Raw genomic sequence first — 25,061 nt, forward strand, 5'->3', positions numbered from 1 at the left:
TTCCCTTATATAGTATTTCCCTTATATTGAGTATTTAGTAGATCCGCATCGAGTCTTTGAGGCAGGTCTGCTCGTGTGTAATACAAACGGGTTACGCACAAAGACGGTTCGTGAAAGTGATGAGTGAAGAAATACTGTGAAGCATGAAACGAAGACGTACCGTCTACGTTCGAATAGACTTCCGTATAGCATATTCATGAAGGTCGCGTTGCAATGTTTCAACAACGCTCGGCATAGTATGAATGTGAAATGATCGAATTCTTCTACATCTTTCCAGCTAAGAAATGATCTGAACTAGAATGCTCGGTGCGGGCATTCCCTCGCTACCGCATAATCGGGCGAGGGAGTGCTCCCAGTTTGCCGATAACATCAGAGTAGGTAAACTCTGATGCAGGATTCACGCAATTCGGCTAGTGATGAAAAACAACGTGACAGTTGATGCATAGCACTATCATGTTGTAATACATTTTTACAGGCTGTACGATGCTTTTTTCGCCTACTTTAAAAACATTGAGCCTACGCGGCAATAAGAACTGTTTGCCTTCTGAAGTTGTTGGTACTCTGGCACAAACACATAATGGTGGTGCAACATCTGCAAAGGAAAATTGACCGCCTAATATTTGCAATTAACGGGACAGTCAAACGTAATATATACGACCGGGTCGAGAGGTATACTTCAGTACAAGAGTATAATTCATTTTCATTAATTTTACAGATTCACTTCCCTTTCTGAACGTTATCATCAGGTGCAGGGCCAAGCTACAAAAGAAAAACTTTGAAATTCATTAAACTCTTTGCACACACCACAACGTAGGCCCATAACTAACAAGTTCACATTCGACATGCATGCCGTCACATCAGCGGTCACAAAACTTTCAAAAAATAGTGTCAGAAGTTAAAGGTCTTAGCTTCAGATGTACTGCTCGGCCTGCCTTTTTCCATCCGCTGTTCCTTTGCGTTTACTTTCGGTCAACACATGTCTAATTCATCTTTGACGCCAGGAGAAATGCTTCCGTCTGCTGAAAGGGCGCACCGGGTAGCGTGTGTGTCTACTAAATTTTAATGACACCTAACGGCTTAGGTTCAAACCTAGCCGTAAACATTGTCTCGTGCTGGGACGAGCCAGCTGTGCAAATCAATGTTTAACGGCATAACGGTACCAAACGTAAAGCTAGGAGACAACGTACTTTATCAATGGCCTGTACGAAGGCTCGATTACTACACTCAGAGAGGTTAGGAAACTAAATTGGAGCAGGAAAGCGAAGTACGTTTACCGTCAATACGCACAACAGGAAACGCGTATTTCTCAATCGCAATAAAAAACGATCAGCAATTTCCAATATAGTCAGGATCACTGAGTTACTAAGATTAATGAGTTTGAAGGTCTTAAAATTGATTGAGCACTTTGCGGTGCGCTCTTAAGAATATCCGCCCAATACAAACTTTTGGAGTCAAAGGGGACAGATCTTACAAATAGTGGTAGTATTTCTATAGAATTTTCGCTCTAAAATAGGCAAATATTATTATTTAAAGTCAAAGTTATATAGTGGAGCATAACATGTAATTAAAAAAAAAACACTTGCAATTTTTTACTCTAACACATAAGTTAATTGTTTATAGAACTTTTCTGCATCTGGATTGTTTCGATGCTAGGATACGGAGGCAAATACAACAGTGGTTTCGTCCGTTGCGTTTTATGCAATCAGAACAAGCTCCTTCGTTCTGGCTGCATAAAACGTCCGTTCACCCGCTAAGCTGCTTATCTAGTTCTTCTGTAATTTGGACCTATTTTGAAAATAATGAACCTGGAATTTTTGATAGCGTTTACAAATCTATACAAGTTTCCAAAATTTCCATTCTTCTTACGCACGGGGTGAACCTTTATTTATCAATCGAACTGTAACCCATAAGGTGTAAACCATGAATCATTAAAATTATTCTCACATCTATATGGGTGATGGTCAAGTGACTTTGTAGAGCTACCATCATATCATATGCTAGCCCTTTAAGAGACTGAAGGAAACAGTGTTTCCTTTAAATGTCAATGTTACTCATAAATCAATAACACACTAGATAAACTAAGCATTTTTAACTTGAACGCCATAAAGGTTCTGAGAACTGATTATCTTCCTGGTTAACTCGGTGAGCAGATTTAGGTCGCGTGAGCGATAGTACACGAAAATGAAGTTCAATGTGTATTTCGATTAATAGCTCTGTAAGAACAAATGCTCGGAATACCTCTCCGGTATAGCATCGGGGGCTTATTTCCACTCAGAGCCCAGCTAGAGTGGGCACAGTAACCACAATCTTGAGTTTATCAATTTGTTACGAAGGTCCTGCAAAATATGAACGTCAATTGCGTCAGTTGCGTCAATAACACGAAGAATGTTTATTTTTACCTCTGCCCTAATTTGTGAACCTATGTTTTAAGCTCAATTCAAGCTGCACGGAGATTTAGCCCTTGACAAGGCTATTTCATATAAATAAACTAATTGGTCTTCCATTGTTACTAGGTTCGTGCAAAACCTGTACATCCTAAAAATAAAATGGCCACGTTACCCCCCCACAAAATGATTTTAACCTTTTTTTTTTAATCTCTCTGAGTAGAAGGATCACGGATACAGACAACAATAACAGTTCCTTGTAAAAAAAATGCCTTGCCTGGTATGCCTTGTGCCACGGACAGATTGATCAACACAGTTCCTTTGTTGTGCTACTGGGTTGATCGGCGGTCATAGGTCGCTTGCAGTTCAGTACAGATATATTCGTGTTTATCAAATCCACGTTAAACGTGCTAGAAAAAGGTCACGGCGGAGGTCCAATAGGAATCGGTTTTTGGACCAATTTTGTAGCACCTTGTCTATGACAAAGAGCTAAAAATCCCGAATATGTCGAACGACACAGAAAGCAACGCCTCCTACATCGATGGTCTAGCGTTGATTATAATAGCTCGCTTTGAAGAAACTCTAGAAGGACAAATCAGTGAAGCCTTTGCCGCAACAGTGAACTGCAAACTACTTTTGAATTAAGACTTATGAAAACAACTATTGACCTGAAGGTCGGTTACGAAGATTACTCCTGAAGCAACGTCGAAAAAAAGTGGGGCAATCTATCTGACAGGAAGAAAAGCCGCAGGAGTCACTCTGGCAAACGACGGAAATTGCATAGGGCGCAAGCGACAGCTATTTGAGGATTTCTCCGAGAGAAACAACACATGCTTAATGCGCTGTAGGGAAAGCACTCCGTAGCGTATAGAACTTAGAGCGACTTATGCCTAGAATGAGAGGTTTCTTGGAGGGTACGAAACGCCTTCTAACGTCACTGGCAAAATCTGTAGGGCTGTATGCTCTTTTGAGATAAGTAGATATTGATCTAAATAAACAGAGGAACAGAAAGACCTTGTTTACGGCACAAAAAGCTACAGCATTTAGAGCAGCCAGGGTATATGGGACTAGCTCGAATGAAGCCGTCTTGCGCTAATTAAGACGCTACCTGATATATTCTGACAGGACAAAAAAAGCAATATCTGAAGGTTATTGACCTGTCAACAGTCGGAACAGCAGCGGTGCGGAAATGACAAGACAAATCGACATAACCAGGAACGGTAGATGGTATGTGAAGGTGTACAAAGTCCCTTAACTTGTCTCTATGTGTTTGGCATAACCATACTATGGCGACCTTACCTGCTTCACAAAACAGTCGGTGCCAGATTTACGTGGCAAAGATAGTAAGAACGCAGTATGACATACCGGTATCATGCGCGCCTAATTAAACGAATGGGGTACGTCATACCGCATTTGAATGTGAAGCTGTCCGAAAGAAGTATGGACAAATATTGCCAGGTACATTTTCAAGGATGGTTGAAAACGTTGGCGATCACATGTTTAGATCAACATCATGTTGTAGGAGAGGAAAGACCTTTTCCGGGCCCAATATGTACGACAAACAAGTACCTGAACGAATAGGAAGCAAGTTTAAAGAAGAGCGTCAGGAAATACAAGACGCGAGAAGAAACTAAATATACAAGCAACACTTCTCCCATCCTCGCCTGAAAAATCTAAAATAATGTTTCGAAATGGTTCCAGGCTTCAGAAGTGACAACAGTAACCATGGCGACTTAGTCAGTCAGGTACTATTGTGCTTTACGCTCTCAAAGCACAGTTCCAATGTTTGCAAGCTGGTTAGTGAACCCACACTCAGGCCCTATAAGATAGATTATATCCGGTCGTGTCTAAACGCATGCGACGTATGCTAAGTTCTTTTAGTGTGGGAAAGTTTCATTATCTACGAGCGTGAACGCGTGTTTTATTTTCCTGCCGCACTACACACCGCTTAGACAAACAGCAATACATCCGATACGGCATAAACGGCTCGGAGCATTAGATAGAATGGCTATATGGACCAATATACACACTGATGACGATAAAATTTGCGTAAATCTACGTTCGACCTTAACAATAGTTAGGGGGTACCAAAAGATATAGGCTTCGTTGTATCGATGCCCTTCTGGAAGAGTCGTGTGATATCTTAAACATTGTCGCTTTATAAGGTGATATCTGAGTTAAATAAGCACATCACGGTTGTATGTTGCTTGTCCTGAACATTAGAGCTGCCGTTTAGGCCACGTAAGCTGTTTATTTGTTCTCTCTTCCGACCTTAAGGCCGTCTTTTGAAAAAGCTAGCCTTACTCTCGACGATCGGTGGGTTATCTGTGGACGAACAACCAGCACTCGAGATCTTAAGTAGACAGGTCGTTTAGATCTAGTATGTATAAAACTTACTACCCTACAGCATGATTGTCTAACGCGCTCGATCGAGGGTCAACTTCGTGCCATGTTAGAGCTAGAAAGCTGCAGAATGCTCTTTATAATACACTATTACGTTACGAGCCCCAAGATCGAGGGCAAGACTTAGTTTGCGTGGTGTTTTGTTATCTTGCTGATGTTCTGAGCACATACAACCTGATATGCCGTAGGAATAACCCATTTCCTCTGATTTTAGATACTGTCTATTATGCATTCACGATATCAAAGCAATACTATCAAGATCTTACAGTTTAGACGAAAGGGGTATTTCGCAATCCTGTGTAGCTCTAATGCTAGATATTGACGTTCTTGGCTTGTAGTAAATATGCCTACTTACGCAAATATTATAGAATGCTTCTACATACTTTCTACAAAAACAGGTGAACTTCATTTCAACATTTGTATGTGCCACTGTAGCAAGGAATAAGCTGGATTTCTCCTAATCCGCCAAGTTCTTCTTGAATCGTCCAATTGTCAGAAGCTCTACAATTTAGCCTCTAATCGAGGTTCGTACTCGCTCCTACCCTTTCGTAGCCTAAGCTAAGTGTTTAGAGTTACACGCTCGGTATCATCGTTAGACGCTCCATGAGACAGCTGGCCCGCAGCACGAGACTAAGTGCGCCTTCAACTAGACTTGAACCCAGACCACCAAATGTGATTCAAGTTTAGGAAAACATGTTACCCACTATAATGTCTTTCATTAAGAACTTCAAAATAAAAGTTCGATTCACATTCACCAATAACAACATTTCTTTACATTTCTGGCTAAATTCAAACTCCTATTATCGGTCCCAAAAATTACAGATTAATTTATGTGCTAAAATTTGTGAAGGGAAGATCACGGCTAAGTTGTTGTTACGTTTAAGTACGAGAAACACCGGAGCCCTTCAGTGTCCGTTTTCAATTGTGCTTGTTTATGGTTCTAGAAGACATCGCTATGAGAACCCGATGAGCCGCTAACGAAAGTACAAGATAGTTTTGTCGGCTTTCTAACTTTTTCTACATTAACTGTTAAAATACTTCAATGCTACATACATATTTATATGTATAAAGATACGCTGAGATAAATGCAGTCCAAACCTGCTTATAAGGGGCTGTTCCACAAATCCAAGCTCGACAGTAGAATCTTTGTTATTTGCCCGTGCGAAGCAAACCTCATGCTCAAAACTTCTATCGCCCGACTGCCCGCGAACATCAAGGCTGCCTCACTGCTAGTTCCCACCTGACCTGCCGTAACTACACTATATGGCGCCCAGCAAATGGACTCTACAGTTGGAATTTATTGCCTATACCCAAAGCTGGTCTCTCCACCATATTCTAAGAGTAGCTTGCGGGTTGCTGTCGAAGTCGGCAAGGTCGTAATTTAGAACGGCCATAGGGCAGGCGGCGTCCGGGACGACCCCAGCAACATAAACACGGTTCAGAACGAAGCTCCTAAAGATTCCCAAAAGCCGTTTCAACAAAATGTTTGCAGGTGGTGTCAGGGAAAAATTTTTATACCTTCGTTGAAAAGACGCCTTCCGCTGGAGCCATCGTACGTTTTCGTGGTATTCCTACGAAATGTCAAGGATATGTGCAGAGTGATAGCTTCATAAGCTTTTTCAACGGAGTACACTAAGGCGTTCGCGAAGCTTTCCCGCGAGTGCCTTATTTGAGAAACGTTGCTCAGGAGCAGCTTCAAATTCCTAAGTGGTGCCGGATGCGACATGGCAAGTAAGCCCGATGAACCTCCATCAATCGACTACAATGCTTACATTGGGGAAAGTGGCATAATTTTAAAGATCTATATTTGAAGCCTTAATTAAAAGTCTATATTGAAAGCATAAATCCACATACATAAGCAGTACTGCCGGTAACCATTCATGCTCGAGGTAAAACTCCCTTGCAGGAAAGTACTTATAGTACTTCGCCTCGGGAGGATACGTCATACCGGAAATAGCATCGTACACAGCAATTTAAACAAACACGATACTGCGGCTGTTTCCCGGGAGGTTCGTATGCGTCCTCGTACAGCGTTGTGCGCGCAAATGCGTAAAAGCAGGTGCTGCTTGCGAACATAGAAAATTACTCCGTTAGACTGAGGTACCGGATTCCCTAAGTAAATATAGTCAGTCTAAAAAAGTTTATAGAGCTAACACCAACGCAGAAAGTCTCTCCTGTTCCCTTAGTGACAGCGGGTCTTTTAGGCCAGACGCAGGATTAACAACAATGCAACGTAATCGCCTCTTGAAGGCTTTCTTGAACCAATACGGCCATCTTTTCGGAGACCCAGACAAATTCATTCATATTAGTCTTGTTCAGCAAACGACAGGCAAATTAGCGTACACCCAAACGACAAGTAGAAGACAGCGTTTGGCTCGCCAGAGGGCTCTACGAGTTCCACTGGTTTCAGCGGATATCACTCATCTCGCCAACGCATCGTGACGGATAAAATCGTTAAGCCAAAGAACCATATGAAATTTGTTTACCTCGACGATATTATAGTCTGCTCACTTGACTTCGATGTCCGCATAACTTCCCTGCAGAAGGTGCCAATGGCCATTGGCCGGCCTATAGTTGAAGGCAAACAAGTGGGCTTCCACAATTCAGAATGTGATGTGTCTAGGCCACAATAGGCTCACGGGTATTGGAGTTTTCGTGAATCGTAAGAACGTTAGAGTAGTGGAAACCTTGCCCATCCTTGCGTCTTTTAAAAACTTTCTGAACCTAGTCCCTTACGACTGAAAGTTGGTACCAGATTTTGTGCGGATTTCAAGTCTGTTTTAAGTCATAGTCTACGTGAAGGATTATTTTCGGAAGGCCGACCACTACGCGGCCTGTCGGCTGTTGCAATCCAATATCATAGAGAAGCTCGTCCTGTGTCACTTTCGAAGAGGATCTGGATTTCGTAGACGAGGCTAGAGAGAGACGCCAGACGACCGGGCTAGGGGTTCTAAAATAAAGGCATGAGCGGATCATCGCCTATCGCGAGTCACCGTTTGACTGATGTGTAAGTTCATCCGAGATCGAGTGGCTAGATAGTATAAGCCGCTGAGATATTCCAACCGCAATTGTATGGGCTACACTTCTAGGTTATTTAAGGCAATATTGCACAAAGTACTTTTTCCCATAGCTAAAGCATTGAGCTCTGCTCTTACAGGAGTACGATTTCGAGATAGTTTAGAAAAAGGGTTCCACAAACGCCAATACGGAGACTTTGTCGAGTTTCAACGTGCCATCACTACAAAGCAGGGTTCTTGAGTCGGGCAAGATTCGAACAGCACAAAAGGAGGAGTCTTCTTTGCGTGCAATAATTGTCAAATTAGAAGGATGATCTTGCATTGTAACGTACGTGCTCAAGGACGGCCTAGCCTATTAGGGGGAGGAAATGCTGTTTCACGTTCCATCGTCCTAGATGGGAGGAGCTATTGCCTTATATCGCGCGGGGGGGCTAGCCCTGTCTAAATTTGGAAGCCATTGGAACATGGTAAGCAGGGCTTCGTTTCTAAAGGCGTGCTTACGAAGTGGAACCGGGAGGTGATGTCCTGTTGTGAGATCTGTCAGTAACTTGACCGAGACCCGGAACAGTTCAATGTTCTCCCCTTAGTGCCGATGCTGGAACGCCCTTTTTGAAAAGGTGGAGGTAGACCTCGCGGTTTCCCTAAAAATTCCAAATGGTAAGGCCTCACAGGTTTCGGTGCTAATTGACTATTACATTCGTTTTTGTCAACTCGTGTCGGTCCGGAAGGCGACGTCATGCATCGTGATCCAAGACGCGAAATTACGTAGTGTTCCTTCGGGAGCTTCGGTGTTGTTGCGATAAATATAGTGATCTGCTTCACATCGCGGTAGGTCCAGACTATGCCCAGCATAACGATATCGCACACGTCAAGGCGACTCTCGAATATTCACCATGCAACGCATGTGATTCAAACGGTCACGCAAAGGTTAGGATCGCTGGTGACGAAAAAACACAGCGCGCTCCAGAAGCTGCTTCCCGGGTAGCGTCTAGGGTAACAGATTCACAAGCAAGAGCTTGGGATGACGGCACAAAGCTACTGGTGAAAACAGAATGGGCAACGCATGGGCTTTTCAAAATGTTGCGGCCGCGTCACTATGAGCCATCTATCGTCATGAGTCGCGCGGCCCCACACAGCTGTTGGGTCACAACCGGCAGCCTACAGCGAGCGAAAGGACATACGCCAGTACGTTAGGTAACGCACTCCGCTAGTGCGACGTGAACATGAAAACTAATTCCTAGACAAATATTACCCAAATCTGCATATAAATCGCACCTTACCAGAAGCATATGTATATAATAATCTTTGAATATTCCCTAACTCGAGTTTGGCTGCTCGAAAGTATTATAGTATACCAGAAACGCCCATCCACTAAAGTCTACAATGGAATGACGTAAGAAATTCCATACTACACATACTGGGATCTAGGATTAATAGAGGTAGCGTTTTATAAATAATTCTGGTGCGGTAGTTAGATGTATCAAAAAGAAGGCCTATGCTGGTTGGACGGAACATTTTCACAGTGCCGTCGTCATAACCCTGTTATCTAGCTTGAGTGTGAGTGCTCCAGAGTACAGTGAAAATGTTTTCCTTTGCTGAAAATAGAATCGCCAGTTGCTTGGGCAAAGGCAAACCTTTTACGGTACTGAGCGAAATATGTGTGCTATAAATAAATCGTCGTTATCATTTTCAAAATTATGGCAACACTTCCCTTTTATCCTCCGTTCGACTATTCGCTTTGGGCGTCTGACATTTCTCTAACTCCAGAGCTCATCTTACTACTAACGACGGCGCTAATGAGTCCCTCTGAACACGCTAGGTAAGCAGTGGCTCCTGACACCGTCACTGGTTCAAAGCAAAATGTTAATGGTCGATTACAGGACAAGTTCTTTTGAAACTCGTCCATTTGGCGCTATGCATTTCCCTCTGAAATAGACCCATTTACTCGGTACAATTGAATGGCAGTAACCAGACCGGCTTGAGAGTATGCCATCCAAAACCTATCCTTCTGCCTAATGTTGTTGGCACTTTGTTATGCCTAGAGCGTACTAGATCTGAACGTGTGTAATCAAGGACCGAAGGGCTTCGTAATTGCTTATACGCAATTTGGGTGGAGTCCCCAGATCCAGCTGACTAGATCTAGGCCGGCGGGCAAATGCCAGAGATTTGACAGATTCGAGCTCCGACCACTTCTGCATTGCTGATACATGTGCAGGATTTCTGCTTATGCATCTGTCACGGTCTTCAGTAAAGTTGCAGTAAAATCGGAATCTAGTTCGCGCATGTAACAATTATTTTTAGCCTAATCTTCTGCTTTTTTTTTTCTTTTGTTGATACGTTAACTTCCATAAACAATGCAGTAACTTACGACGAATTCGTTGTTCTACGAATATCATAGTCAATAATTAAATAGGTTTATATATACACCATTCTTATGTGTTACATGATGTACCTCAACACATTCGAAGTCTTTCTCGACGGACGATAGCGCCGAGGTGCGTGTGGATTCGCTGTGAAGAACCAGCATTGTTCTATCATCAGACTATTATTTCGAATACGCATAAATAGTCGTAATTAAATATGGTTGGCGTGCAAATTAGAAGACATGTGTCACGCAATATAACCATCTATTTATAGAACCACTGAACAGTTTTCGCCAATGTCTGCGTTGATTAAAGTACGTACGCACCCCCGGTGCTTAATCGATTTCCTCCAACGAATTTGTTTCACTCCGAAAGTTTATTACCAGTCATTGAACTACAATGCAAAACACTCTCCGATCTGGCAATGCCCAAATGGCTGACCTGGTCCGTTTCACAATGTACGATCTAGAAAGGAAAGTTTGCAATAATTGTTACTATATTTGAGCAACAACGGTAACTTTGGACAGTCGGTTCCCTAGCGTCAATAAAATCCAACTTATTCATGATCTATTAGAATCATAAGACGAACATTGTTACTGCCGACCGCTGTGTTAGGATTTGTAAAATGTCATTAAAGACCTGTAGAGGCGACGCTTTCGGGCCCGACGTCAAAAACGTCCAACGACAAAAGAACGAGAAGGTTTGATCGCCCCCAAATGCTGTAAATTTGTATTTGTTATTATCTATAGCTGAAAAAATCATTTTGGATTTAGATATCTCTCAAGTTCGAATATAGCCATAGTAGGTCGTCAGCTTGCCGATCACCTACCCAAGACAGCGCGTCGTTTGCGGTGACGTGCTCACTCGTTGTCGGACGAGTCATTAAGTAACCGTCCTTATATCACTGAATAACTTATCTCTTCATGTCTATTCTGCAAGGTAAATATTTATCGCATGTATCTTGACAAAAACATATTACTATAAATATAAATGTTTGCTGCTCCATTGTGCATCCCCATTATTAGGCAATGGACTATTAAATTTCTATAGACGAGCGGGTCTACATGGACACAAGTGACATGAATATAACATGGCTGTATGGACATGCGGTAGACAGCGGTCGCCGTCGTTAGAGTTTTTAGCATTTGTATATATAAGTAACATTTTCGAAGGTGTCAAATAATTAACCGCAGTAAACAATAACCTATGTTACGGCGTCAGTAAACGTTTGGTTCCATATCATTCAAGAAGGCGCCAGTGATTACCGGCCGTATACGACAGTAGGCCCACGTATAACAATAAATCGTCACTGATAACCTGTTACACTTTTATCAATGGCAATATTCTCCCGTGTAGTAATTCTTGTCGCCGTTGTTGGCTTTCAGTGCTGCTAGCGTTAATGTGGTAATACTGCGGTAGTCTATGAAACCTCGGTCGAGCACTTTGTCTTTATGGGAGCGCCTTAGCTTGTTGTTATCTTGACGGTCTTTTTTTTTCAGAGTCGACACCGAAGCCCAGCGTTTCGCGCGAAGTCCGTCCATCGCGAGGCGTTGATCTTGTTCTATCACGCAGCGAGGACCGCTGCGAGTGCCGTATTATAACTGTCAGACAGCCGTAACCGCCAATGGTGGTTCGTTCATTTTTCAGTAACGAAAATGGGTCCGGTCTTTTTTTGGTGGTTTCGTTCGAATAGCTACGTTCTACTGTTGTTTTTTTTTTAATATCTATGCTCAATGTTTTGCCTTTCATTCTGTTGTTGTCGATATTGGGGTAATTAGGCTAAATGGTTTAATGGTCGTTTTCGGAATGGGTTGTATTGTTATTTTTTTACAGAACCTGGTGGTATTATTCCGTCTCTTTGTTATATCTATGTGGATAGTTTTCGATGTGATGATAACTTTTCTGACGCTTGATGATCGGCATAGAATGGTGCTAAATAAAAATGAAACGTTTGGAGCTATAATCAGTCCACTTAGACAAGCGATATAGTCAGCACCGTGTTGCACCTCACTCCTATCAACGTAACGTTATGATCCACTCCAAAACGCATAAATTTTTTGCAGCAATATAGACAAATTTTGTACTATAAACCTTCAATTGGGCTGAGCTTGTTCGAACAGCCTATACTGTTCGTTCTATGGTCATCGACTATAGACACTTACATCTTAAATGCAGTATATTTTCCGATATCATAGGAAATGCGACCTTGTAGCAAATGTTAATAGGTTCTAGCCGAACTGATACGTTACAATGGTTTATGACAGATATTGTAAAACGTGTTTTTTTCTTTCTAAATAGCCAGCTAATTGAAACCATACAGGAGATGACTGGCGATTTCTGCAACTTTGAAAATCCTAAATAGGTTTTGCCTTGATTCCTCTTAACTCCGGAGCGCCACTGCAGGTATTGCAAAGTGGTAATTACTACTGACAATCGCGAGACCCCTGTAGCCTCGCTCGACCCCACAGAAAATCAATTCACTTAAGTTAGTTAACTTATGCATCCACATTATCAATGCTATGCGCTGTCATTCCAGAGAAGGATAGAGTCGGAAAATTCATTTGAAGACGTTATCACTGCTCTGGTCCTTACTGCACAAGTTACGTGACTAAATAAAGTTATATATACGTATATAAGTTGTTGGCGCGACTTGTAGTAGAGCTGCCAAAGCCTTTAGATACTGAGTATTGAAGTAGATAGTAGTAGTGAACATAGATAATAGCAGATATTGGTTCATTGGTATTCGATATATTTGGTAATTTATTCTAGCGTCTGCAATATACTCTAGGATTAGCCGGAAAACAAATAATGTTTACGCATTATAGTTAGAATGCCACAATCAAGGCAGGATTACCGGCACAATGGTCCGAACTATACTAAATCTAAGAAAATATATTCCGTAACGAAAATAATCTGAAGTTTTCATTGCAGCTCAAGCCGCAAAACATACATTTTGTCACAATTTAATCGTTTTATTATATTTACCGCACCGGTCTACGTCATCGATATGGTCTTTTAATTTCGATGCTTAACTAAAAACACTCCTTTGTATTTTTACAAATTAGCACAAATTAAATGTCGCCAGAAAAAGCATTATCGTGAGTTTATGAGGCTTTTTTTTCTCACAAATGATAATACTAATTGGCGCTTATAGACCTATTTAATCAACAAATATACCGTAGTGGTAATTGAGTAAATCAGCGATAGGAAGTTGTATTCAAAGAAGCAACTTGAATGCCAATGAGATAACTTGCCGTCTAAATATCTGTCCATATAATAAATGTCCAGATAAATATCTGTCCAGTTATTAAGCGCTAAGGCCTCTTGGAGTAATATGTTACCTGACGGAGAAACACTTCGATTTGAGTAAACAAATTAAGGGTTATCAGCCTATCAATCCACGTATTAACATTTAATGATAGATCACTCACACCTTTTACAAAATCAGGAGTTATCTATAACTCCTGATTTTATATATATATAAACGTATAGACACGTTCGATATTTTATTTAACATCACGGTTCATTCCAATAGAGCAATAGACTTCTATGGCATAGCCCGACTAGATTTCAGTTTGGGCGTTTATCTTGACAATGTTCGCGTCGCCGGATTGGACTTACTCACGTCAATCAGGCCGGAAACTTTTAACACGTTTAGGTCGCCAGACCACTGTCCTGCTGCCGATTACGCTCTTCCTACTGACGAGTCAGACAGCGCTCTCATTCTGCTCGGCTGTATGTTAAACATTTATTGCCAATAATGATATTAAATAATATTTGTCATTAACTGCCGAGTTGTGATAGTCAGCCTGTTGGGTTTCTGACACCGACGAGACTGTAGAGATCTTATAGCTTATTCTCTGATACATTTCTCGAATACAAGCGAAAAATCCTAAAAGCTCTGAGAACTTGCGGTGGACTCGTCGCTCAATTTGGGAACTCCCGACCCCACTTCCTTTTACTGCCTCCACTGTGCTTTTTTTTTATTTGTCATTCATAAATCCTGCTTTATTGTCAAGCGGTCCGGAACTATTTAGCCAGTTAAAACACTTGTAATAACGTTTAAATCATATAAAATTATAATAAGTTCTAAATGTAAAGTAAAAAAAAATTTAACGAACTTGCCGTTATTGGGTAGCCATTATAAATCGACTTTCCAAGCACGACATCTGTCATTTGTCAATATTTTCGTTATTTGCATGGTTTATATTGATGAATTATACTCATTATCAGATACATTATTTGAAGGAATCATCAGTAGAATACATTTTGCCATTTATCGCAGCCTTTAAAACATAGAAGCAACCGACATCAGATCGACTTAGGACCAAATATTATAGGAGCTAAGGTCGCTGTTTAATCTTATTGATTTCATTTTGCTTTATTCAGGTCGTGACTGAAACATGGCGGTGGGGCCGTCAAGTAACTACACTGAGTATTGTCAATTGTCCCTGCACACATCCATGGGGTTCCTCACGAATTCTGGCAGCATTGACCTTTTTTCGAGCGATAACTCACACTACCTATTGTAAGTATGTGCATTAGCTACCCGCAAGCTTCTCCGGCACTGCCATTAAAGTCGCTGTCTCGCCTGTTCGACACTGCATTTTGGGCTTTGCGGGCGGGTGATACAGGCTGGTCCAGGCCACGTCCGTGGCGACAGTATGTTTCGAGCGGCAATAATTATGGAAACTCAGTCTAAAATGGCTGTCCGCTTGTCCTGGGCTCAATCAGCGAGGAACTTATTTTTTGCTTCTTTTATTTAGTAGTGGTTTTATTACGATTTCTTAGGGAAATTTCGAGAAATTTCACATCAAGCACATGAAATGCGCATTGTTTATACTCTGTTCCGCTCGAAAGCTTCCTGGATTATAGCAACCCGTTTTTTTTCGCGTGAGACATAACCACGTCCTCTGTAGTCTTCAACTTCTTCGATTTTTGCTTTACGATGACTGATTTTATGATGAATCAATAACAAATTATTATCGAGCCAAAGGCATTTTTGGCCGAGTCTACCAGCACTCTCACCTCCAAAAAGCAAATTTAATCACCGAACATTGATAACTAGATCTTTGTTTCTAAACTCATTATCTTCCAATGACCCTCAGTCAACTCGTAGCCGTAGACAGACTTAATACAAATACAGTATTTACCCGATTTTGTTTTCGAACGGTATATAATTTGAGAACGCTTCGAATTTGCCCATCGATAAATAAGTTAATCCATCAGTTTTCGTATTTATTTTCTGGCAATATACTGAGCTCTAATCTTCAATCATTTATATATTCCTTGCAACGTTTCAAATAACAAAGCTGGTACATAGAAGGACAAAGGCCTAAAAGATAATCCTAGCTCTACAGTTATTATGTTGTTTTCCGCAGAAATATTTGAACGACGTATACTCGTTCTACTTTGACTCTACGTTGAATTAATAAGGTATATTTTGTACGTATCTGACAATGTGTTAACTAGTTTATTGGACGACACGTTCGGTACTTTAAAATGGCTCGACCGTGTTGTGCCGTTTTAAATGGTCGTTGGCTGATCCTAGCTGGAAATCGAGAATCCTAGAAATCGAGCGACTCGGAGTTTCATGAAATGATGGCCTATTTCTTTAAATGAAAATAACACCTTGTAATTTTCGTAATTCTTCATGTTATCCCCTTACGGGCTTTGCTCTTCTTTATATCCACCGGTTGCAAGCACTCCGCTTCTGCCTTCAATTGCTCTGTCACAACCCTCTTCCCTCCACCCCTCACGATGTGCCTCGCAGTTCAACTGCATATAACGACAAACCCGACTCAGAAGCCTCAGTTCTAAGTTTCGCTTCTAACTTTTATGTCAAAATGTAGATTACGACAGTCGCTCATGTGGAACCCTCTGTCTAATCGACTAATTGAAAACCTCGTATTTCTGAATATTTAAGATCTCAGATACCAAATATGACTCAGAATAACCCTCTAGCGTCTGTTTTCGCCTCCGCACCTAAATGATATAAAGACGCTTTTGAGCATCATTAAACGAGCTGTTTTACTCTTCCCTTTTCGTTGAACTCCTCCGCCAACGTTTTTTTTTTTATAAAATTCCTTTTGAATTGCAAAGGGGAAAATTGTCTCTATTGATACTCCTATTCACCGCAACGACAATCGTGACGCAGCAAATGATCCGTTCATTTCAAAGAAATGTTAATTTTTACAGAAGTTATTAACTACATAAAGCTTTAAAGGTAATAGCTAAGGTAACGTTATTTATTTATTTAATACCAAATTATTCAATCGCTTGATGAGATAGCCTGATCTGTGTGGGAGTTTGGCCAAGAGACCCAACTCGGCAAAATACCCAGTGAGTCGAATTTGTGAGTTAACCTACCACTAAGCTTAGTAAGTTTATCAAAATTATGTTTGTCTTAACAGGTACAGCATCTGCTGAGTGCTCAAAAGCACAGAAGTCCCAAGTGTTCATTCGTTGCCAAGATATATTTCATCCACTTTTGTGACGCCCATATCGTAAGGTTTCAATATGCAGGTCTAACAGACGAAATCGATAGTTGTCCTGTTATTTAATAAGTATGGAGGCTCGGAGACGTTAAGGTGTGCTTTACTGACATACAAATGTCAACTTATAAACGGCAATTGCTCGTATCAAATGCATTATGTAACGCTCAACTAGTCCAATATCAATAACCGAACACATAACCATCATATATTCTCGTTGTACCTAAAGTAAAAGGCATATTGCTTGAATTCACTGCGTATTTATCGGACCTTGAAAAGGCCAAATTAGTGACCAAAATAGCCTGTCGCGTTAGTCTACATGAATACCGCAATGGCCATTGTCGATTTTAGACATCCTTAGCACAAAGGGATCGTGACGGTTCTGTATCAAATTATAGTACGGCACGCAGTGTCGCACGTTTTTTTTACGCACAGTGGTGACGTTGGCCGAAAGTGACGAGAAACCATAGAGAGGCCATATTTTACCTGTAGCGCTTCATGGCACGAAATACTCGTTAGCTTTAGCGTAGATCTGGATAATATAGCCGCGGGTTTGAAGTCCACAGAACACTGGTTCCGATGTATCGCCATCAGGAAGTAGTACACATAACAGATTGCTGATGTAGGTTGTGAGATAATTTGACATCTACCGTCACGGTTTAATTCTAGTTATTCCAAGTGCTCTTTTATGCTGCGCTCGTCCTTTGGACCATTTCTTTTTCTTCCTGTTCAACATCCTGAAAGAACAAGTCGAAATAGTCCTTAAATTATGCCGATCCCATCGAAACTCGCCACCGAAAGTATCACAATGATGAGCTTCCGGTGGAAATTCCTAGTAAGTTTGGGCTCGCTAGATTTCTGAGTGCACTGTATCGTAAATTCAATGAGATTAGATACAAGCTTAAGTGTAAGCCAATTTATTCCGGCTTTCTCTACGAAAAGCAACGAAAAAAAAAGGCCCATAAACTATACAATATGGATTTAGTGGAGTATGGGAAAATTTCAGATAGCTTGTCTATTAGAGTACACCTCCAGAATGCGAAATGTGTACGTTGGAAGAAGAGTGGAAACGGTGCGCGTGATGACGCAGCGAAATTCGTATTCGTAAGCTGTGGCGTCATCCCGTAAGGGGACTTGGCTCAAAATCTTAGTTCTTAATGATAATAATTAATAAAACATAGACTTTCAGTAAAAAAAAATATAGAGTTATAAGTTGAACCCTGTTATGAGTTGAACCCCTGATATGTCACAACATTTGAAAAGAGAAATTCAGTGATATATAGATACTTATCCGCAAAATCGGATATGTAGTTCCCTGTTAAGCCGTTTTGACGGAGATATGCGTGGAGTCCCTTTTTAATGATAGAACTACGCAAATTTGGGCGGGGCAAAGCTGAGTTTTTATTGACCTATGACTAACAACTTTATCTTCACATATGGGATCAAATATAATGTGGGTTAGAGTTTAGCTATGAACAGTGTAAATGTTCGGCAGTACGATTCTAATTTCCAGCTGACGAGAACTGTCGTTATATAGATATACTACATAATTGTGGAACTAAAATGAGTTTCGACAGAATGAAGTCCAAGACGCCGTGGTGCAACGCTTGTTTCTTAAGCTTGTTTGTCTAACCTGTAGATTCTGTAGACCTATTAAACTGATACCATGATGAAACAACCTATAGGGCCATATTGAAAGGCTTCGCTTCGCCACAGATTGTTCAGAGGCGCAATCTTTGTTAATAGCGGTTAGATGCTCTTTCCTATTTCTTTTTGTTCTGGTGAAAATACTAAAAAATTGTATAATAATATCTGAAACTGAAATATATATATGTAGACACGTTGATATGTTTTCGGCCGTTTTTTATATAGCCTTAATTGTCCATACCGAACTGGATTAGACAACCTATGGGACGTAAAAGAATAGTAAGTATATAATTTCATTTGTGAACAAAGACGATATACAATATCATAATAAAGTGGACTTTTTTTTATTCTTTACACGGGTGGTAAACATGTAGTATGTGTCTGTTGCAGAGGTTTCAACCAACGATTTGTGCTTTTCCAGCCAGAACCTAGCCATCCAGATCGCTACGCGTACATACCACATGTTTAACATGTATCAGGTATAGGGGATACAATTGCGCTTGTTATAAAAAGAACAGAACATTGACTTGTTTCTACATGTGATTGCAGAAATAGGTGATCTAGGTCACCTCTCAGTGACGACTAACGGTCTCAAGTAAAAACATAGAACGTTTAATCGTTCATCTTTTATATAAACACTGTTCATCCGCGTCAATGAATGATACTTTGACTCTGGATCATTGACTCAAATTCGGGATCTATAGGTTAAAGGGTTAATTCCATTGACTTGAAGAATACATTCGCATCGTTAATCCCAAGCTTGAACATAAACATCAAGCTTCTTAATCTGCTGTCATAAGTCATTTTGTCTCTTCTTCAGCTGCGGCCGCCACGTAAGCCTGGACATACCCCAGCTCCTATTGCTATCGATATTCCCTCTGTTTTTTATTGCCGTCTCCTATGATTTACAACAGCAGCCAACCCCCTAACAGCGTACTCCACATTGAGGATCGAAATCACTCTACTCGGCATGAATAAATTTAACGTGTAAACGTGCCCTTACAGTAAGCACTACGTAGGACGCCGTGCCGATATTGGTACGGCAATACCCGAGAAGACCTTTTGGCCCTCTGCTCAACCGTAGCGGGATCCAGGCAGTGAGTAGCTATATTTATGCCTATATTTAGCGGTATTATCTCTTCGTAACAGGCGCCTCGTACGTATCGCACTTGCAGTGCATTGAATAGAAGAAGGATGAATAATACGAGGTGGCGCTATAGCTTTGAGTTCGGGCTGGTTGAGCTATTCGTAGCACACAGGACGGCACGAGGATCAGGTTGATAATAGGCACGGAACGGGCTTTTAATGGAAAAGCCTCACTTTGATCTTGAAAGATCGAAACTACGGTTAGTTTGGCGGTGGGAGTGACGCGCGTATACTTTTATTATTGACTGCATTTCTTTGACGGTCTTTTCTAACTGTCACTCATTATTATTTTAATACTATTCCCCCTAGCGACTAACGATTGAGTAGATCTCATGCGTTCTGTTGGATCTTGCAAATCATGCTTTAACCGAACTTTTTATCAAGAGTAATTTCTGGACTTTTCTCTCCTTTATTTACTACGTCAAATGCGCAAAGAACCAAGAGTAATCCTTGAAACCGGCAACAGTCTTCTGGGCACTGTACTGCTTGTCCCCTTGGCTATAGCTGTTCGAAACGTATGCGAAGAAAACGTTTCGAAGGTTTATCTAACAAAGGCCAAGTAGTAATATTAATATATGGACATAAGATTATGCGCCACTCCATTCCGGAGTATTATTTTGTAATATGGCTATTCTGTTCGTTCGAGCTATGAAATGAGCATACTTCTACTTCTACACATTGGAAATTTTAGCTACTACATAATGTAAACAAAAATTGCATATCAGAATGGCCCCTGGCTTGGATATTCAATGTAAAAATCAGTTTTCCTAGACAAGGGTTATTTGCCCCGGTACAGCTTACTGGGCAACGTATTTGCCCGCTAAGCATAGGGATGTAGGTTCGAACCCGGCTATCCGATAAGAAGCTTAACGGCGATACCGGACGTGAAACTCGAAACATAGAGGCTTAAAATTAAGTAAACCTTCTAACCACCAAAAGTAACGCCTAGGTTAAGCAACAACAATAGTAAACCAACTGAGTGGCTGGCTGTTGCTGAATACATGCCCGAAGTATCTATAACAAGTAACGTTAAAACAATGAAATTCCCTATTAGATCGATTTTGCAGACTATTCACAAGTTACGACGTTCGTCTAGCGCAACTACAGCAGTAAAACGGTATCATACAAACGTAGGCTGCCGTGCTGAACAACAATAAGCGATTTATCATCACGATTTTACATGGTTACGTAAGGCCAGTAGATTTTCGATTATGTCTCTTCTAAATTAGTATCCCATAAATAGGTCCCAAAAAAAAGATGAGCTCTACCTCAATTTGCCAGTAACTTGCCCGTATTCACTTTCATTCATTTCGTCCTGCGACGTTCGGCTGCGTGATTATCATAGGGGTTGTGTCAGCGAACGGTGTATCCTACAAGAATCCACTTATACCGGTCGTCTATTAAGGCCTGTTTCTGGTCTGCTCGCGAGAGCAATCTCCGAGCGCATAACAGCAAGTGCAAACAGTGAAAAGGATTGACTCGAGAATCGTAAAAATATCCCTAACCGTTATAAATGCAAAATTATACTTCAACAATCTTTTAAATATCGACGATTGATCCGTTGCCTGTAGCACACTCAAGGACGATTCAAAATGAGACCACTCCTTAGCCTAATGGTGCTGGCTTTTTGTCTCGGATTTGTTTATTCATTAGTGACATGCGGCCGTTCATTAAATCGTGGAGGCAAAATTGTCGGTGGAGAAAAGGCTCAACTGGGGGAGTTTCCTTGGCAGGTAGGTCACCACAGGTCGTAACGTATTCGCCTGCTGTTATCTAGGTTCGAACCGGGCATAGACTTCGCTTGGTGCTGAAAGCCAACCATTTTATGGAATGTTTAACGGCCATACCGGACGTAAAATTCGAAACATAGAGGTCGGAATATACGGAATGATTTTCTAGTGTTGCGTTATATACGAGCCAAATAGTTTTATCTCAAGTTTTTCGTCGTTCGTGGTTCGTGGTTACACAACGTTAAGGTTGTAACATGGAGATTTCAGAATGACCTAAATAATAATGACTTAGTGCGTCCCATAGCACCCTACTTCTAGCGACTGTGAACGTCTAAACCCAATTCGTCCTTTCCTCACTGCCAAAGATGCTCACTGCATAGCTTGCTAGCACTATCACGTCATCCTTCCTCCAATGAAATAAACGTTCGATGTGGCCATTATTCTGCTCTGTTATACTACTTCTGTCAACTTACTAGCGTTACTTATATCACCCTAGCCCAGCTATGCTATAGCACTCGAATGGCTCAAACTATCCATTGCAAAAGCTTTGGCCCTGACACAACCGTTGTGCGTAGACAAACACTGACTCATTTAAGAGCCTCTACATAGTCGGCATGTCTATGGCTGGCTTATTTTTAGGTGGTACTACAGCAACATGGCGGACATATTTGCGGCGGGTCAATTTTATCAGAGAACTTCGTCATCACGGCAGCCCATTGTGTTCAGGACACTCCGTTCGTTTATACGGTCGGTTATGGCTCTCTTGGGAAGTACGACTTTTTGTTGAAGGAATCTTCTGTCAAGAGTGTTCACATTCATCCCGACTGGAACCCAAATCTGGGACTTTCAAACGATATCGCACTTCTCAGATTGTCCCAATCGGTCGCGCTGAACGAAAAGACGGCAGTGCCCGTCTGTTTGCCTCCTCCTGGTTACGAACCACTGGGTAACCTAAAGGTAATCCTTATCATGTTAGGTCCATATTAATGAAGAATGGCACGTTTGAGGACTCAACAAATCGACAGTATACTGTCGAAGTATAGGCGCTATTAGAAATGGGAAAAGTACACATAGACTTTTTGCAAGGGTAAAAACGACCTATCAAGTATTTTCCCTAGAAAGTTACCTAGCTATTATCATTATTAAACAATGCTTTATAAAAGCGACAAACAGTTTTATCATAGTAAAAATCTATCTATCTATCTTCACCATGAGAAGTTATATTGTTTTTAGAATAAAAGTGTGAAAATATATCTGCATTAACTAGATCTGCTTAGTAGTGTCTCTTCACGTTATCGAGTCAGAAATACACTCATATTAGAAAACAGATAAAAAAATATGAATACCTTTTTTTTTTCTACTCTTATTTCTTTGGCTAGCTCTCAGTCTACCTAAACTAACTAGAAGGAACGTAAAATTAGCAGAGTAGTTTCATTACGTTATGGCTGTGCCATTTCATCGACAGATATCGGGCTGGGGACGGGCCACTGAAAACGGTTCGGCCACAGTAGATCTTATGTTTACCTCTGTGCCAGTAATCCCAAATGATCAGTGTGCTTCTCGTTATCGTGGCGTGTATAATGCCACCTCGATGTTTTGCGCAATGCAGCCGGGCGGTGGAAAGGATTCATGCCAAGGGGACTCAGGAGGTCCCGCCGTAATCAAACACGGAGGTTGGTACACAAACATTTCTGACTGCAGACGAATCCGTGCCGTAACTGTTTGTAGGCACAGTTGTCAAATGCATAGGGGGATGTTTTTCGCTACTATACACTTGTACGTTAGCAAATGATTTCAACAACTTGGAAAGTTATAAAGAATGCTAAGCTACGCTTTGATGAGCGAAAGGCTAGTCAAGTTCTCTGCTATACTGGGGAAACATTTACAGTCTATTATAAGAAACTAGATATATTAGCCGGCGTCTGCCCGCTGCCAGCGTATGGATATCCTTCTGACAAATGAATAATCATTGATGAGTTTCTCGCCAGCTGGATTGCACATTGGGTTTCAGTAATCTGTAAATAAAAGGGGGTCGAATGTTAAGGTTACACGTAATTTTCCCATCTGCAGAGCCTTTGCCGTATTGCGTGCTTCTAGTCTACGACAGAGTCATTTGCGCTCATACGTCCAGGCACGGATGGCAAAGGGTCGCATCATAGATTTCGGTGCTGTCCTAAGTGTTATACAGTCGATACGTCTTGGACGTGTATATTGGACTACTTATATACTTTTGTCTATAGATCAATTTATGTTTGCCCTTGTGTAGCCGACTTTCGTATTATATTCAAGTTAAACGAAGCAAGTTGAAGCATTTTGAGTCTGGATTGCTTCTTTTTTTTGTCATGCCTACTCAATATTCTTCTCGTAGCAAGATATATAAGGATGGATTATTAAATGCTAAGATCAAACGACACAATCAGCCTATATAAACGCTCGTAAAACGACGTTCATCCACTATTACCTCAATTTTGTTTAGTAAGAGTTTTAAAACTAGGTAGGGCAATAACGAAGGCACTTTATAGTTGCGCTTCTTAGATCCGGCTACATTGCAACGACGAATTTCCATAGCTCGGTCTGTACAGGCATGAATATGACGATAGTAATTAATATTAGCATAGTGGCTCACAAAAACATTTTCTGTTAATTTTTTCTACCAGTAAGTGTTCTTTTTTTTTTTTTCGACTCGTCGGTTGCCGCGAGCGAATAGAGGAGTATCGTTACATCGAGTGGTCCATTTTACTGTGGCTATTTGTAGGGATCAGCTACCTTGCCGGAGTGGTATCGTGGGGTGAAGGTTGCGCGCGAATTGGAGCCCCAGGAGTCTACACCCGCACAACCACATTCACTCCATGGATCGAGGATATCGTTGAAGGATTTGGTAGTACAAAGGATCTTGAGCAGGTATTCTATTTCGTCAACTCTATTTACAATTATGTTTTGTTGTTGTTGCGCAACAGAAACTGAAGATACTGTTATAATCATCATTATGATTGTTTCGTTCTTCCTTCTATTCCTCATAGATTCGTTCAACGCTAAACGACGAAACTCTTATAAGGATAAAGATGGCTTCAAGGGTACCAGAACCTTACCTAACTACTACAAGCATAACAGGTCTTATTTGGGAACAACTACCTGCGATTAATGATCCTCTATCGAATATTCAAGAACAGGTGGGAGCAGATTTTTATTCTGTTGCTCAGTAGTTGATTACTCCGCTTGTCAATGTACTTTATCATATCAATGCGCATTGCTGATTGTAGATTATGTATTGCGACGAGACTATAAAAAACCGACAGAAAAAAAAACACTACTTTAACAGTTTCACTTAATAAACCTAGTGAGCACAATATCGTTCTACAGAAACGCTAAAAAGCTTAGTTCTCTCCCTAAACAAAGGTTGTAAACCCAACATATATTGCTTTTATTTGCAGGTTCCTGAATCTATTTTCAGTATGGCCTCACATATTGGTAATGCAATCGGGTCAATTTCTGGAAGTTTCGAAAACCGTACCATCGTCCGCGGCAGTGTGAAGAATTAATAAAGTGAGCAAATGTTGCATTTGTGCTAACTTTAGATACTTTTTTCACTTATAATTATTAACTTGATCTCAAATAACGTTTAGAAGTAGTTTCATTATTTGACAATGAACAACTATACTAATCACACTTAAAGCAAGAGTATAAAATAAAAATCTCAGCGAAAATGAGATGAGGCGATAGTAGTAGAGCGTTACTTTAGCACTTTGAAATAAACAAAGCCAAAAAAGTCATCTTGTACCTATTTACTATATACATCCTATATCTGTACCATGTGGTTGGTTCATTGAACCCGCATAGGCGACTGAATTTACGTCAACGTTAATGAGACCATCGGAAC

At 41.0% G+C, this 25,061-nt stretch overlaps 1 protein-coding gene across 2 annotated transcripts; it reads left to right on the forward strand.

Moving 5' to 3' along the window:
* Positions 1-19,251: 19,251 nt before the first annotated feature.
* LOC111254444 (trypsin-1-like) lies at positions 19,252-24,758 on the forward strand. 2 transcript variants are annotated; one of them, XM_086975364.1, is made up of 7 exons: positions 19,252-19,405; positions 21,108-21,187; positions 21,824-22,141; positions 22,650-22,857; positions 23,940-24,085; positions 24,205-24,354; positions 24,616-24,758. In XM_086975364.1, coding segments are annotated over exons 1-7 (1,011 nt in total). In that variant the 5' UTR covers positions 19,252-19,404; the 3' UTR covers positions 24,724-24,758. The 2 variants fall into 2 exon arrangements, with proteins under 2 accessions (XP_086831490.1, XP_022671047.1); XM_022815312.2 differs by lacking the exon at positions 19,252-19,405 and having other exon boundaries at positions 20,776-21,187.
* Positions 24,759-25,061: the final 303 nt, after the last annotated feature.

This window comes from Varroa destructor, unplaced genomic scaffold (assembly GCF_002443255.2).
Source record: "Varroa destructor unplaced genomic scaffold, Vdes_3.0 BEIS01000007.1, whole genome shotgun sequence".
In the NCBI taxonomy this organism is placed as follows: Eukaryota; Metazoa; Arthropoda; class Arachnida; order Mesostigmata; family Varroidae; genus Varroa; species Varroa destructor.